Consider the following 17,249-nt stretch of genomic DNA (forward strand, 5'->3'; position numbering starts at 1 on the left):
TTCATCTGTCTGTTTATTATTTTAATGCATTAATTAATATTGCAGTCAGGGTAATGTCTCACTTCCTTCATTGAAGACCTAAAGTAGCATTAGTATTTAATTGAAAGTTTCAAGATCAGACGAGGTTATATTTTATTTTCATTTTAGAAAGCAAATAAATTTGTCACTAAAAGATGTGGATGAATGAGAATAAACCCTGTTTCAAGGTATTTATGGAGAAAAAGGTTAACTGTTTAAATTGCTCATTATCACTTGGGCAAATTTCTTTGTTTTACATTGACCCCTGCTCCACATTGACTTTTTTGAATTTTATATTTGAATTAACAAATGCTCATTCTATGACCACTATGCATTATTACAATATTTTTGTGGCATTTATATTTTCTTTTCTAGATTGATTTTTGTAGCACTGGGCTCTGATTTTAAATTTACACATTTAAATTTTTTTTTCTTGGGGAAAATTTTTTTTAAAAGAAGTCTCTTGATGAACAATAAGTTTAATGCCATACAATTTGTGTGAATTAAAAGTTCCCAACTTTGAAATTTCACATGATAACAAGAAGCTCTTTGGATCTCCATAATTAATATTGCCATAGATCACAAATCATAGTCAAGTATGTTGAGAACTTAAATCCATGTAATATGGATTTTGAAACTAGTTACTTCCATGTGCTCCCATTCTTTGTGGTAATACAGACTGAAGATGTTTTTAACTCTGACCTGACACTGCAGTAAAACACACTGAACCATGTGTATTTCTTCCTTTGATAAATTAGCTTCCAAATATACTCCTAGCACTACAAAACAGCAAGGTATATGGAGTGTTATAGTTTGGGACTTTAATAGAAATTTTTATTTGATTTGCAGTTAACTGTGAAGTATGTACAGCTTGTGTGTTTAGCCCTCAAGTCCTGAAAAGGATGGAAATGTTGCAATGTAAATATCAAAACAATGTGTTGTGCTTACAATCATATCCCTGCTGTCCGTGTGTGGAGTTTAAGCCTGCTCTCAAGTTACAGGAAATATATTTTTGTGGGCTTGGCAGATAGCTTTTTCCTTCATTTGATACCAGTAACACACATTCTTACAACTGATGGATTTACATATGTTAACAGCACATATTGGAAAAGTTAAATCTAAGCTACAAAGACAGTTTTAATAAAAAAATAAACTTTAAATGTAGCCTAATCTATTTTTTTTCTCCAACCCTTCCCCATATCGTCATTTTTAATTTAAGCTCTACATTTTTCCCATTTTAGTTTCAGTTTTTGTTACAAGAAACAGCTGCCTTTAAAACATTCCATATATTACTTTTCTTTTGTAAAAAGCTTGATCTTGCCTTTACCTGATATTCACATTTTTTTTCAATAGAATTGGTCAGGTAATAGAGCCCCCAGTTTTAAAATAACGTTTTCCCCAAGGAGCACTTAAAACAATGGACAGTGCTCATTGCAACCTTCACTTGAAGTGCAAATTCTGGACAAACTTCTTGTGGCTTACTACCACTTAGCACTTAGACTATCATGCACTGTCTGCATATAAGCCCTGCATGCTGTACTAAACATGGCCCCCAAAATATCTCCAAGGTCAGTTTGACTGCAGTGAAGCAACTTCTGTTAAATAGCCATTTTTTTTTGCATTACTGTATGGAAACTTCCTCATGTTGCTCAAACAGGATAGCACATTAGTTAACAATAGGCAGACCTTTACTAAATTTGGCTTTTTATAATAACTTTGGAACCTACTTACTTTTAGGATGTTACTAAAAATTTGTTTCAGATGTGAGACTTCAGTAATATTTTTCCTATATTTACTTGATGTTAACGTTGAGAATGAATGTTGGCTTGCAGCATACAGAAATGCTGACACCGGCGAAGATTATTTGAATTAGCAAAACTACAACTAGCACTTGGGGTTAAAATTTCCTATTGATTGACAAATGTAGTAAGAGTTCTTTCTAAATTTAGAATAAACTTCTCAAAATTCTGCAGTTTGTCATAGCTAGTGAAGCAATTACTGATTAGGAAGATGAGACATTACACTGCTGCTCCCCCAACCCCCACATGCACTAATGGTTCTTGCTATAATTAAACCTGTTGCGAGCCCTGTTTCATTCTAATTTTCAGCATTTTTGTTACCCTAAATATGAAGTGCATCACAATCTGTGCTTGTGCTCATTTTTGTAAATTACTAACTTCACTGTTTCATTTGATGTTAATAATGGCTGCATGCTGGTTATAAACCCAATCAAGTCTAGGCTGGATTTTGCTCTGATCGTGTTTGGTTTCTAGTGGTGGGGCAGATTTTGCACTTACAGTAATTTGCAGACATGAAGTCTGGCACGCAACATAACCAAATTAAAAGAAAAAAAAAGTTTAGTTGTCTGTTGCAAATTGATGCTGATAAGGTGACGGATATGGTTTTAAAAAAAGCATTGTTTTGTCAGTTTTTCTGTTTTCAGTTTGTTTTACATTCCTTTTATCTTGCTTTTTTTATTATTTAATTATTATGCACTGAAGATGCACACCATCAAAGTAATTCCAAATTGTGTGAGCAATTTATGATATTGTGTTCCTTAGGGTTTCCATCTACCCCATTCCCATTAGCAACTTCTTGCATGTTTATCCATCGTACACACAATATAAAATGTTGTTTGAAAGGGAGTTTATATTATTGGAGTATTTTTGGTCTATTCTCTGTTCTGTTCATCAGGACAACATTGGGCATCGTTTGCTTCAGAAGCATGGGTGGAAGCTTGGACAAGGTCTGGGAAAGTCTCTTCAGGGTAAGTTTAAAAATGTCACACAATCAAGTGTCTTTCAATTTATCAAATGCTTAAAAAAAGTGCCAATGTATTAAAAAAAATTGATTTTTATAATTGGCTTCCCTTAAAAATTTAGTATAGAAAATCTGAATATTTGGTATATTGCCTAAAGGTAGAAACCTTTCAATTTTAATACTTGTATTTCTATTCCCCCCTGCCTACCTCTAGGTAGTAGTGCAATGAATTTGGCTCTAAAACTGCAATTGGGGAATTGGAGACCCATGAATTTCTTTTACTTTATTCTTGAGTATACACTCATTCATGATTTGTACTTTTGCATATAGTGTATTGAATGATTTTTAAAAAATTAGCATTTCCCAAAGGGAAGCATTTAACTTTCTGACTGTGATCTCTTGACTTTCTCCGCCTTTTTCTATTGCCTCTATATCCACAACCTAGTTGTATACATTATAGGCTGATACTGACCTTGAAAGATTGGGACTATCATCTTGATGTTAGGGTGATATACTCAGTGTTTAACATAATGTGGCTCGCAGCTTTTTCCTATTTTAATTGAGTTCAGTTTTTGGTCACTAATTTGAGTTATTGTGTTTCTCAGAGAAAATTCCTCAAGTTGCTCCACAATGTTTTTTATTAAATGCCATGTTGCTTATTTGCCCTATTGCCCTTTGTATTTAAGATTTCTGGCATTTAGTTGATCCTGAATCTTCGAAATGATTATGACTAGTTTACAACAAATTGCTGAGGACTCAAAATACACAGCCTGTGAAGTGTGATAGAAGAATAAACAAGGACAAAGGTGGAAGCATGGAATAGAAATGAAGTGCACAAGTTAGTTTTAATGGTGATTCTCCAGAATTTGGTTATGCTCGTCCAACTGTTCTGTCCTAAACTTGAAACTGACTCATGTTGGTTTCATTTTGACTGCTGGGTTCACTGCTCCGATACTGTATACCCTGCTCAAACAAAACCAGAAAACTAGTGCCATATCAGGTACAGATAAATTGAATCTTAGGTAACAGTTCTATTATAAAGTAATATCCTTTATTAATCACACTAGATACAGGAACTGTGCTCCGGGTGTGGATCATTATTCATTAAGAGTCTACTCGAAATGATCCAAGTTAATCCTGTTTTATTAAATAACAATTGTATTTTGACAAATGAATACTAATGCTTGGGATGTATTCACCTTGTATTTGGCCGAAAGTATGCTTTCTTTCCCACGAGTTAGAAGAATTCACTATGAAGTCTACTATTGAAGTCCAATGAGCCAACCAGATCATTGAATTTTAATTGCTTTATTCTGGTCTCTTGACCAAAATAAGTATGACACTAGAAATTGGAATTTGACCCGGACCAATTTTTGAACCCAATAGTTTGTGTAGCGTTTGTCTTCCACACCAAGAACACTAACCCATTCTACTTCTAATCTTTTACAGATTTAAAGACAAAATTTGCATTTATAGTAGACCATCTATGACTTAGGCATCCTAAGTCAGGCTCTTGTGATCGCAAGATCACTTTGATTTTTCTTTATTCTTGGATATATTATTCCATTTTGTTAATTAAAATGGATGTGACATTTGATTCAAGTAGCTTGGAGAATAAATGTTATAAATAGTTTTCTCATAAGAATATTTTCAAAAGAAAAGCTGCATGTCTGGAAGGTACAATTAGAACTTTTATCTCTGGGGGTAGAGTTTGAAGTCAGATGGTAAGTTGGACACTTCTGTTTTGAGAATTATATGAAATATTTACACATGAGTGCTAGTTTTCCTTGTGAGAGCAGTCCCAAAGTTCTACTTGTCAGGAACTAGCAATACATTGGGGAAGTAGAAATGTGAAGTGAGTTTCTTTTCCAAGATTTGGATTTAAACTTGGTAATGATTGCTGCCTTCATTGGACAGCTGAAATGGAAAAATATTTCAGTGTTGGCAAAGGCATTGCACACTTCTACATGTTTACTATATAAGAAGAAGTCATCTAAGATTTTTTTTTGTGAAATATCCCTGTGTGTGTTAGTGAAATGAAAGCTCTTAAAAGTGAGGTACTAGAAATTTGTGTAGTCAGGATGAGCATTCTGGAGACAAAATTTTTTCATGTGCCCTCTATGAAATATAAATGCTTATGTGAGATTGGACACCATGTGGCATTCTGTCTATCCATGCCAGTCTCATTTACTGGCTGCATGCTCTAAATGTTGCCAATATTTTTGCTATAGTTTTCCTTATCTGATTTTTATCCTGATATTTGTTATCTTTGTGCTGTGAGATTTTGGGTTCTGTAATTCATTTTTTTTCTAGCATGTATTATATAAATGCATGCAGGAATAGCTGATGCCACTTAACACTTTCTCAGCCTAACATTCAAAGTGCCAACGTTGTAATCACATCTTGTCTCAGCACCCAATTCAATGTTTCAGGCTTGGGGTTAGTGGACTAAATGATTGATGCATATATAAGATTACATATAAAATTTCTCCCATCTCCTTTTATCTTTCTATGGACAGCAATGAATTATGCATTTCAAAATTTTGTCTAGTCTGACATCTTTTGGATAATTTGTTCAAGTAGCCATGCATCATGTGAGAGAACCTGTGGTGTAACGCACCTCAGCGCTGGACCTGATCCAGTTCTCTGTCCATATATATGCTTACTTTTGGTTCTATGAAGTCACTACAAGGTTAGCCCATTTGACAATGTCTAATTGCTGTTTTGTCTAATCATTTGTTAAAAGTAAGACCATTTAGAGTAAATTGAATTGAAAATTAAACTGAAAATCACTTCATTGTTGCAGCCAGAGGAATCCCTGTAATCAAAACACTGCACCAATGGTAGATGCAACTTTGTCTTTGGAATGATTTGGTTTCTTTCCAGTGAGAATTTAGTCCCTCTCCCCCACCCCCACCCCCCCGCCTCCCTGATTATGTACTAATATGTTGGATCAGATTAGTTAGTTTTGTGGTTATGGTGTATGCAACCAAATATGATAAATTGGGATTTGGTTTCAGGTATATCCTTTACCTAACTGACCTTACTGCAAAAAGCAAGGACCTGGAGATCTTAACTGCAGGAGCTGCGATAGCACTGGTAAAAGTTGTGACGGTGGTATTAATAATAGGAGGGGGAATAAAAGATGTGGGTGGCAGAAGAGACTGAATGATAAATGGATGATGGTACAAGGCAAAAGGTATAGTATAAAGATGAATTCAGAGGGGCCGAAAATGGCAACAGCAAAACTGTTAAATGTTTACAGGCTGGAAGTCTAAAGATAACAAAATAGAATGTCTGTGTCCTGCACATCACTCAGTAACAAGGCAAAAATTTTGCAAGTAAATTATGTTTAAAATTAGGGCAACGCAGTAGGGTAGTGGTTACCATAACGCTATTATAGCGCCAGTGACCCAGGTTCAGTTCCCACCACTGACTGTAAGGAGTATGTGTTCTCCCTGTGACTCCGTGGCTTTCCTCCAAGTGCTCCAGTTTCCTTCCACATTCCACAGGTGTACAGGTGAGAAGGTTAATTGGTCATTTGGGTGTAATTGGACGGTGCGGCTCAAAGGGCCGGAAGAACCTGTCACTGTGCCGTATCTCTAATAAAAATAAAGTGTTCACTGCACTTAGTTTTTTTAAAACCCCACAGCAGGACCTTCATAGACCAAAGGAGTCCATTTTAATATTCCCTTTTGAAAATCAAAATTTTTATCTGCAAAAAGAAACTGGGTGGAGTGCTTGTAATCTGAAATGGTTCAACCCACTATTAAAGCAATGCATTATTGATAGATAGATGAGGTGTCCTTTGAATTTTGTAGGACTTCAAAGGAATTAGGGTTTTAGGGATGAAAGAAGGGAAAACAATGGCAGATGACCAAAAGTTTGGCAGTAATCTTACCAATTGGTAAAAAATATTCAGCGAAGTATCTACCAATCTCCATTTGGCTCCCCAGTTTAGAAGCGATAGCCTTGGTGAATACAGTATGTGTAGTTGAAAGATCTTTGTAAGGTACTATAAAGTCTCATCTGCTTGGAGTATTAGCCCTGTTTCTCTTCCATAAATGATCCTGGCATGAATATTTGTAGAATTATTTTTCTTCATATTTCTGGCATTCAAATGATTTTGTTTTTGAACAGACTGACATGGAATATTTGCTCCTTTGTATCTTAATGTACAATTGAATAAGTTTCTATTAGTATATTTTTTTTAAAAAGTGAGTGGCTAAGGTTAATGAGTGTCATCTAAAAATGAGGTTGGGAAATTGATGTTAGGAAACAAGGAAATAGCATTATCATTAATCTTTGATTTTGTGTGCACTGGACTTCACTTTGAAGGACACTGCAAATATCCCTTGTGTTAGATATTTGTTAGTTTCAAACAGCATGGAAGATCTTGTCTGTCATTTTTCCTACAATAGAATTTAAGCTAGCTGAGGTATAATTTCATAACTTTTGTCTTCCTCCTTCAACATGGGAGTCTCATTTGCTATTTCAGTCTGTTGGTATCTTCCTGGAAATAGGCAGACAAGTCGTCAATACCTGATGACCTGTTTCAAATGAATTTGATACAGGGATAGTGACCACATTCAAAACTTGATGAATTCCAGGATGATACCAATATAAAGGGGTGAAACTTAGAAATGAGGAGGTTTTTCTGCAATTGTATGAGGTGTCTGCCACCTTGCTTAAGTTAGGATCATTGGAGGCAGTCCAAAAGTGATTCATCTGGCTAATTGCCTGGGATAGGAGGATTGTCTTATGAAAAGAAGCTAAGCAGGTTGGCTCTGTATTCTTTAGAGATTAGAAGACTGGGGGGTGATCTTATTGAAATACAAGATCATAAGAGGGAATGCCAGTGTAGATTGAAACTTTTTCATCAATGGGAGAGTTTTGAATGAGTTGGAATAGTTTCAGGATAAGGGGATAATCCTTTAAAACTTAGAGGCTAGTGGACCTCTGCAATTGTCTCCACAAATCTGTAGCATAGTTTATTAGAGACATTTAAAATGGAGGTATATAAATTTTGAAAAGATTGGGGGATGTTGAGATCTGGCACAAGGGAGTTGAAACCTAGGGTAGATCAGTTGTGATTATAATTGAGTGACGTGGCAATATTGAGCAGCCAAGTGGCACACTCCACCTATTTTCTTGTGTTTTTGTACATTAAGGCTATGGGAACTTAGGACTAGAAGAAAGGAACGCTAGAGATCTTGTAAACCTTGAATTCAAGCTTAGTATTTTCCTGTATGTTGTTTCTTTGATGTTTGGCCTCATTTTGCTTAATACTACTTTCTGGTGTTTAACAAAGAATCTAAAATCTGGGCAATTGAATTGTCAATCAACAATGATTTGCTGCTTGTTTTTATCAAAACTGATGTACATTGAAGCAAATTATAAAAGATCCTTAAATCAGTTTTGGAAGCACTCAACAGATCAGGTTGAATATATGAAGAGAGAAGCTGAGTTAATACTTCATGTGGTTCACTTTTCATCAACCTAAACTCCTTCTCCTCCTCCTCCTCCTCCCTCTCCTTCGTCTCCTTCTTCTGTCATATACTGATCTGCTGACTATAACTGTCACTTCTAAAACAAATTCCAGAATATGTAGCTGGCATCTTGATGTTCAGTTGTCGAGATTTAACAAGATAATCGTTGAATAGGGGAGTTAAAGCACTTGGATCATTTGATTGGTGACATGGAAGCATCTCTATAACACTTTAATTTCAATTTCTGGAACATGGGGGATAAACTGCCTTGTGGCACCCATTGTTTTCAAACTTAAGGGTTTGTCTCAATGAGTAGATTTGGAAGATTTAGCATTAATAATATATAGTACTTTGGTCGAAATGTTTCTTTGTTGAAGGTTTGTAAATGCTACTTTGCCCAACACAACTTCAGATTTCTGGACAGCATGAACTTTAACTTGATGCTTAAAGGGATTTTTGCTTTGTTTGAAAAGCTGAGTGCTTTGACCCTATTAATTTACTTGAATAAACCAGAAGAAATGACTGAAAGCGTGCACATTGATATTGGTGCAAAACAAGGAAGCCAGAAATTGAGCTCACCTGGGATTTCGTAAATGCACGGTGGGTGCATTAATCAGATTATCAGGTGGATAATACCTAGAAAAATTGGACTTGTGCATTGAATATTTAGTATTCTTTTCCACATCTCACCTTCACCAACATTGCATGTTGGCCATTGATAATTAGAGCTTCAGGATAAACATGAAGCCAAGTCTTGAGACCACGCTTAATAGTTGGACATGAGCTCATCAATTTAAACTTGTGTTTTGGACATTACATTAGTATCAATAAGTTTAACCACATATTCTGCACAGATGTCATTCTCCTTCTCTTTCTGCCCACCCCCACAACCCTTCCTTTCCACGGTAACTGTTTCTTTCTTTCTGCTATTCTCGTTCAGCAGAACTTTAGTACTGCTGCATGTCTTGGAGATGGCAAGTGGCAGTGATGAATAGGAACGTTTTAACCCTTGCCATGTTCCACAGTTTGAGAAACACTTTGTGTTAAATTGGTATGAACTTTTGCTTTTCCAATACCTACCTTAATATAATGATATCAGAAATTTACACTAGAGCTGGGTCATTCTCTAAGGCCAATATTAAAATTCATATATATGTTTCAAATGTAAAATCTTCATGAAATACAATTTATAATTCAAATTTCATCTTGAGCATTATTTAAAAATATATGTACCAGTTTTATTGTGTCGAAACAAGCTACATATTGAAGTCGTATTTTGGCTGTAAAGAATGACCTGATGAAAATGGCCTTTTTTTTGGAAAGATTTAGAACATAATACCAATGCTCTTATCCCATTCTATTTTAGCCAAAAGGGAAAGAGTCATAACCGCAAACCCAGAGATTAATGATTTTTGCTTTTTTATCTTTTTGAATCATGAAAGAGAATTGCACCAATTGTACCTATACTGGTAAGTGCTTTGCGGTGATTAAGATGCAACTTTGTTGTGCACCTTGTTGTTTAAGAATCAGGTAAGTGCCTATTTTTATTGATTTAATCAGTTTTTGTTTGTAATCAGGACATTCAAAAACTGCTTAAGCAATGAGACCCTACACTTTAACATTGGCTTGTGTGCATGTAGCTGTGGGTGCACTGTAGTTTTGAGCAAAACAATCACGATTAACATGTACGTAAGAATTTCACAACTTCTGCTTCAGGGTCATTTTTATTTGTGCACTGAGCAGAACGTAAAGTTCTGTTATATAATAGCAAAAATGCTCAGGTAAGGTATGAAAGTATTTTCATTATTAATTTTTGCATTGCATCTCACGAGTAACCTTCGTAAATTGCATGCTGTTATGCTCCTGCTGATTCGGTTAAAGTTCTTATGTACAAATTATTTAGTGTCCTTTCCTGTTGCTTGTGGTGTTTGCTCTTCCACTTGATTCAATCATTTTTTTCCTCTGTCAGATTAACTCTATTTTGTGTGGAGGTGGGAGAGTGGGATCCATTGTGCATTAAGGGGCCTGAACTTGACTTGGGTAACCTTGAATTTCCCAATATGAATGTTATATTGGATTACATTATATTACATTGGATGAGTTTGAATTCTGATTGTGTCATCATTCATTTAGTTGATATTTAGCATCAACAAAATGGAATTAATTTTATACGTGCTTATCTCCAAAAATTGCTTCTGGCTAAGTTAAAACCTTTTTCTAATAAAATTAAACATATGCCAGATATAATATGGTTAAAGGTGAAGCTCATCGTGTGCAGTGAAAGTCATTATAGATGTTCTTGAACTTTTGGTAATATTCAGTGGATTTGACAATTTAGTGCCACGTTTTGTGGAGGTCCATGCCAAAGTTACTGAATAAGTCATTCTCTTGACTACCAGACTCCTGTATAGAAATAAACAAAACAAAGTCTGGCAGGGTAGATCTGAATTATGTAATTAATGATGATGTTCCCCTCTTTCTGGCCCCCGCTTTACAGTGCTGCTTCCCCTCATGTTCCACTACCTTCCTCTTGCCCTCTTCATTTGCTGCCACATTTTCTTTAGCCACACTTTGGCTGTTCCTCTGCCCTCTTACCTTACTCACCCATTTTCCCAGCCCCTTGCTGATCTTACAGTTTATACGTTTAACTGTTGACAGTTCTGTGTAGTGAACTTGAGCAATCAATTTATAATGAGCTTTTAGTATTTATTTATTTAGAGATACAGCGCAGAATAGACCCTTCTGCCCTTTGAGCTGCACCGCCCGGCAACCCCCAACAACTCTGATTTAGCCCTAACCTAATCACAATGACCAATTAACCTCCCTGGTACGTCTTTTGACCAGAAACTGGAGGACCTGGAAAAAAACCCACATATTCTACGGGAAGGACGTGCAGAGACTCCTTACAAAGGACGTCGGAATTGAACTCCAACACGAGCTGTAATAGATAGCATGACGTAACCGCTATACTACTGTGGTGCCCAAAGTTGGCTGACTTCATCTTGGATGTATCTGCATGAAATCAAATGATGGTATAAGTAATTAGCTTAATTGTCAACACAACCTGTTGCAGAGTTCCTCATGCCGTGTAACTGATCATAGCAATGTGCTCCAAATGATGTGGTTATGGATTTGTGTCCACTAGTGAATTTGGAGTTTCTGTTGGACAAAAGATCAAATTAATTAGTGGTGAGGTACCTTCCATAGTCAGAAACATTTCAGACTTGGGCAAGGAAAGACACATGCATGTGTGCCAACATTGGTGTCCATTTATTGTCATGATTGTGTAGGATAGCTTGAAGGAAGGTTAAGTGGAACTGTGTTGCATCTGCAGTCTTTCTTGTGTCTCCATAGTTGACTTGTCTGTTTGGCATATCTTATCTCATGTATGCACAAGTTGATTGAAGTGCTGTTGGTTTGTGCCATTACCAATTGGAGTGATTCTAACTCATTAGCTTGTAAAGATGACTTAACTAGCAATTCAGTAAAACTAATAGATTATTTAAATTAATGGAGTGTCTAAAAGCCTCCTTAAGTTGTTTCACAATTTAATTAGAACAGTAATTTCACTTTCAAAGCCTATATTTGATCACAAAAGTATTTTTATAAATAATTTCTGACTCAAATGCGAAGATTGTAGTGGAAGGGTGTATTTTGACCCTTGGTTTCGTTTTACTTGAAGACAAAAATCTTTCCGATGTGCTCAAATATAATATGTTCTTTGGTTCATTTAAAGTATGCTAATTTTTCATATTATTTCTCATCGTTTATTAGGCATACCATTCTGCATTTAATTGGAACTGCACACTGGATGGTACATTCTCATCATCCTGCTGTTGAACTAAATTCTCTGGATGAGAAATAATCCATCCAATGAAAATAATACTCCATTTTAACTCTGCGATTTATGGTATTATGGTAAAAATTAATTAAATTCTATAGTTAATGAGGACTCTGTCATCAACAGCTGGGCAAGGATTTGTTTCCAGTGAATTTTCTTTTACAAGCTACAGGTTGATAGCAATTCTGCTACCTGTACAAAGCCAGTCAACTTTCGTGAAGATTGAATTATACTCCTGTGTGATCCTGATTAAAACAGGGTACAGTTCTGTAGTTAGTGATAATTCTTGATTAATGCTCAAAAATCAAGGATTAGTAGAGAATTTGTTCAGGATCAGTAGCCACATCCAAGGTTTGTAAATCCTAATTTTTTCTATTTCTTCTGGGTGACAAGCAAAAATTGTAGTCCCATACTTAACACTTCTTAAACAATTGGTAATGTAATTATAGGGCATGCCTTCACTAAACATGATTTCAATGTGCAGGAGATATTGCATTTTTCTGGAATAGCCACCAATGCTGGGTATACATCCTTGCTCAAACCAGCTGGATTAAATCAGGATAAACAATAAAGAAGTTTAGTATTGCATTTGCCATCTTAGCTGTTCGGAGTTGAAGGTACTAGACAATTTTTAGTTGAACTTAGTTCGACTCATTTTTCAGTTTATCTGGTGGGAATTAAGCCACATCAGTCTAATATCCTGTAATATTGACACATTATCATATTCAGGAGAATTGGCATTAATAACCTATTTGCAGCTGAAGTTGTTCTGTTTATTTATTTATCAAATGTTTTATGATGTGGGTCATCTTTTTGTCTGTTCTAGAGTAAATTAAGGGTAGAAACTTTGTATATTTAAAATGGCAGTTATTTATGATTTATGTTCATGTATTGATATTAATTATATTAATTATTTTTCTGTGTTATCTAGGCCATGACTGGGGCATTTTCATATGCATAGCATTATCTTACAGTGGATCACTTCAAAACTAATGTCTTAACACACGTGCCATTTTATGGTCTCAAATTAATACTTGCATACTGCTTTTGCTTGATTCATTAATGTGCACCTACATGTGTATGTATTCTCATGGTCTGTGCTATTCAAAAAAAAGCATTGAGGCACAAGAATTTACAAGATCCTGCCATGTACTAGAAGAACTGTTTCAAGCACAAGAGTGAAAATGCTTATTATTTCTTGCAACTTGCAAACATCAAAAATAAATTAGGAAATTTACCTAAGTGATTGTTGTTACATTCTTCAAGTCAAATATCTCAAGTGCACCTGTTGATCTTCAGTTCCACTAAATACTCTTTCACTCTTGAGTATTGGCCAGTTAAGAGAACAAAGTAATTGTGAACCATGCGTTTTTTCCATTCTTCATTTCCTTCACCCTAAATCTTGCCTGCAGAAGTAGTTATTTCTAAAACACTTATTATCTTTGTGGGTAGCATTTTAGTACTTTGAGAAAATGCACATACAAAATATACGCTTAATATGCATTTGATGATAAGTGAAATCTGGATGCAAGTGTTCCGATTTTTCACTAAATCACTTATTGCTTCCAAGCGTTATTTTAAAATAAGCTTTCCTTAAAAGCATCAAATGATGCTCAATCTGAAATCTTAACTGGGCTTGTTATGCATTTGAATCCCCATGCTGCTGTTAATGTGATTCTTCCAGAGAGAATGGTGGTAATGCAGCCTTGTAGCCTTCAAGTATGATTGTTATTGAAGAATGTAACCATTTTGACACACTGACCATGAAGTCTAAAGGCACTATTGATTTATATGATGCAAGATGTAATAATATGCCATTCCAAAGTGGTTAAGTGCAACTTAAGTGAGAGTAGTTTGGCAATTCTTGCAAAAAGATTAACAGGTACGTGAAGTGTATTTTCACAAATTGATTTGCCTTTTATTGGATACAATTTACAATACAAGATTAAAACATTGCATATTTTATCTTTGATCTGAATAATAACTTCACTTCTATGCTATGTACCATGTGATTTGATGCACAAAATTGAATTTACAATGTAAAGCTGAAGACTAGGGCCGAATTTTGGGTTGATGTGGCACTGCCATTTAGCAAATGCAAGAGTAATTTTTGCATTAGCACTAAAAGTTCAGAAGTGGCATGTGTGTTGCACCATCCCTAGTCAAACCAGTAGGCTTATGTTTAACTGAGTTATGTATTGTAACCTTCACTAATAAAATTAATCCTTGTTACCTGAATCAGAGATTTCTCCTCATATGCATGGACTCCTTTCTAATTTATTGCCAGACTTTTGATGTTAAGAATTCCTGCCTTTTGCACACAGTAAAAGATAATTGACTTGAGTGCATAGTCATACCACAATGATAAAAATATTTTTCTATGCAATTAATAAAATTTGAAATGTTTTTTTAAAAAAAAGCCACTTAGTAAAGGGAAAGATTTAGTTTTCTTGAATCACAGTAAATAACTTTTAAGTAACGCATAAATACAGCATGATAATTCAGATATTTTTCATTTCCTGGAGGAGGCAAAGAAAGCGTTGAATTACAAATCAGATGTTTTGTCCATCTTAACTATCCTCATCAATATTATGATGCTTAAATTGGAAGATTCAGATTACTCATTTTCTGCCCATCCAAGTGATTATTTCAGAAATACAAAATTACTTAAGGTTGATAATATATTTGTGATAGAATCATTTGATAGAACCTATCAGCTATCTGTTCAAAATTATTTTAACTCATTTTATTCTTTAATGTCTGCTAGCAAAAATGCAAATAGTAATTTAAAAATGTACATTTGCAATGAATAATGTTTGACATTTCTATAATCCATGCATTTTGATACTGAATGACTATTGCCTTTCCTTCCTGTCAGATGTGTTGCTGCAGGGCTTATTTTTCTACCCTTGTGCTGCATTCAGGATCCTTCCTTAGGACTTCATTTTTGTAATTGTGTGTGTTTTGTGAACTTCTAGGTCTTTGTAATGCTAGCAAGCTAAAATTTTGATTGTATTTGTACAACACCTATAATTTGGCTGTTTAAGTATATGATGTAAGTCTGAGATAATTTGCTTTTCATGCATCTGCATTGTAAAATTACAGCCCATGTTAGTGAAGCTACTCAGACTAAGATAATGCAAACATTTTTTGTCAAGCTTCTGTGAGGATATTACCATTGTGATTCTGCTACTTAAGTTCATGGAGGTGCTTCCAACTTCTGCATAGGAGCCAACATTTGTGCTCTTTCAAAGCTGTTGTTTCCTTCTAGAGGTTTGAGCTGTACACATTATTTGGTGTTCTTGTTGATTAAATTCAATCCTCATCCTGAAAGAATAGTAAATTGCCATTAAGTTTGCTTTCCTTAGATAAGAGTTTGAACAATGCCAAAACTTTTCAGTGTGCAATTAATACAATAGGTTGCAAGTGGAGGAACTTAGTAGGTTCTGGGGAGACAAGTTAGAGAGAATTTGTGTGAAATTTGCACATTAACTTGGAGGTCAGCATTAAACTTTGGCTGCAGGTTTACTAGTTGCACCAATGTATCACCAGAAGTTGGCCAATTTTTAATTCACGGCAGTTCTAGGGACTTTTTAGTTTAAGGCTGTAAGCAAAATGGGCTTTAGAAGAATGCGATTCTCCACGGCGATATTAGAATATAAATATTTGCCTTCATGAACAGGCAAATCCCGAAGCCACTATCCATTTTATGGAAAGAATAGTACAGCTATCATAGTACTGTAAATTCCAGGCTATAGGTGGAGGGTTAGCTGGATTTCCAAATGATTGCAGGCTATTCTCATCACCTTTTAATTGAAAAATAAAATTGTGCAAATGATGGAACTGCAAGATAAAGTGGAGGTCTGGGGATATGGTAAATGACAGCACTAGCCAAATAGTCCAGCAGCTTGCCAAAAGTAAAGTCTTAACAGCACAGAAAGAGGTCCTTTGGCCTACTTACATTTATGCTGACCATCAAAAATTTATTTACACTCATTCCAACATTCCAAACAGCACCCCCCTGATCTACTACAACTTTACACTGCCCAATTAACTATCAACCCAGAATGTGGGGAGGAAGCCAGAACACTGGGAAAATGTAATATATGTATGTACAAACTGCACATAAGCAACACTGGCAAATCTGTTATTTGTGACAGATGAAATCAATCATGAAGGGAATGGAATAGATTTATGGAAACAAAAACACTATTATGTGGCACTCTTCACAGTTAGATAATCAGGTAATGTGATTCAAGCTAAGCTCCCATCCTCTTCCATTTTGCATTTTTTTTTAAAAAACTCACCCAAACTTTTGCCCATATGCTAACTTTCTCCAAATCCACTTTCCTGCCATCATGACTTAAATTAGCTCCTGGTGACCAGCACTTAAATTTTAAAATTCTCAACCTTGTTTTCAAGTTGTTCAATGCCTCATCTCCCTAACCGTGTCCAATCCCGGAATCTTACACATATCCTATTTTAATCAATGCACTCCGGCCAGTTTTGTCTTTGTTTCTGAAGACCTCAAACTCAGGAATTTCATTGCTAAACTCTCTACCTTTCTTCCAAGATGCAGCATAAAACTTAACCCCTTTCATCAGCCTAATCTCCTTATGTGGCACAATGTCAAATTCTGTTTAAAAACATTTTTTTAATATTAAAATTGTTATTTAAATTCAAGTTGTTAGATCATACTGGGGTAATATAAAAACAATCCTTGTTTCTTAAGTGAGCAGCCTTAACCTAAAGTTCAAATGTGCAGCACTCAAACCAGGTCAGATTGGGAGTCTTACTTCAGCAGTCACAAATAGATTTGGTACTATTTCATCAAAGCACATGAAGTAATTGTTGAAGAAGTGCATGGTGACACATTTCTGTCTAGATTTTGAGTGCAGGCTTAAGAGTATATTGTGCTGAGAATTGTTCAAAAAGCCAATATGGAGTGAAAGTGTACTTAGATGAAAAGAACCCACAATACCTACCTAAATTTTGCCAAAATTAAACCATGTGGCCAGGAAATGATTGCTCAAAACGGACCATAACCTTGCTCTCAGCAAAGCACAACTGTTCCTGTTCTCAGTAGTATCTTATGCTGTCCTCATTTGCTAAACACTTGTTTCTTCACTGTTCCCACCTAA

At 35.4% G+C, this 17,249-nt stretch overlaps 1 protein-coding gene across 9 annotated transcripts in view; it reads left to right on the forward strand.

The window, feature by feature from the left end:
- gpatch8 (G patch domain containing 8) overlaps positions 1-17,249 on the forward strand; it is a 137,434-nt gene that overhangs the window by 23,704 nt on the left and 96,481 nt on the right. For all 9 annotated transcript variants that reach the window (XM_063036959.1, XM_063036966.1, XM_063036963.1 and 6 more), the window contains one exon: positions 2,713-2,785. In XM_063036959.1, the coding sequence (XP_062893029.1) occupies positions 2,713-2,785 (73 nt within the window). The remainder of the gene's footprint in view (positions 1-2,712; positions 2,786-17,249) is intronic.

The sequence above is a fragment of the Mobula hypostoma genome, chromosome X1 (assembly GCF_963921235.1).
Source record: "Mobula hypostoma chromosome X1, sMobHyp1.1, whole genome shotgun sequence".
In the NCBI taxonomy this organism is placed as follows: Eukaryota; Metazoa; Chordata; class Chondrichthyes; order Myliobatiformes; family Myliobatidae; genus Mobula; species Mobula hypostoma.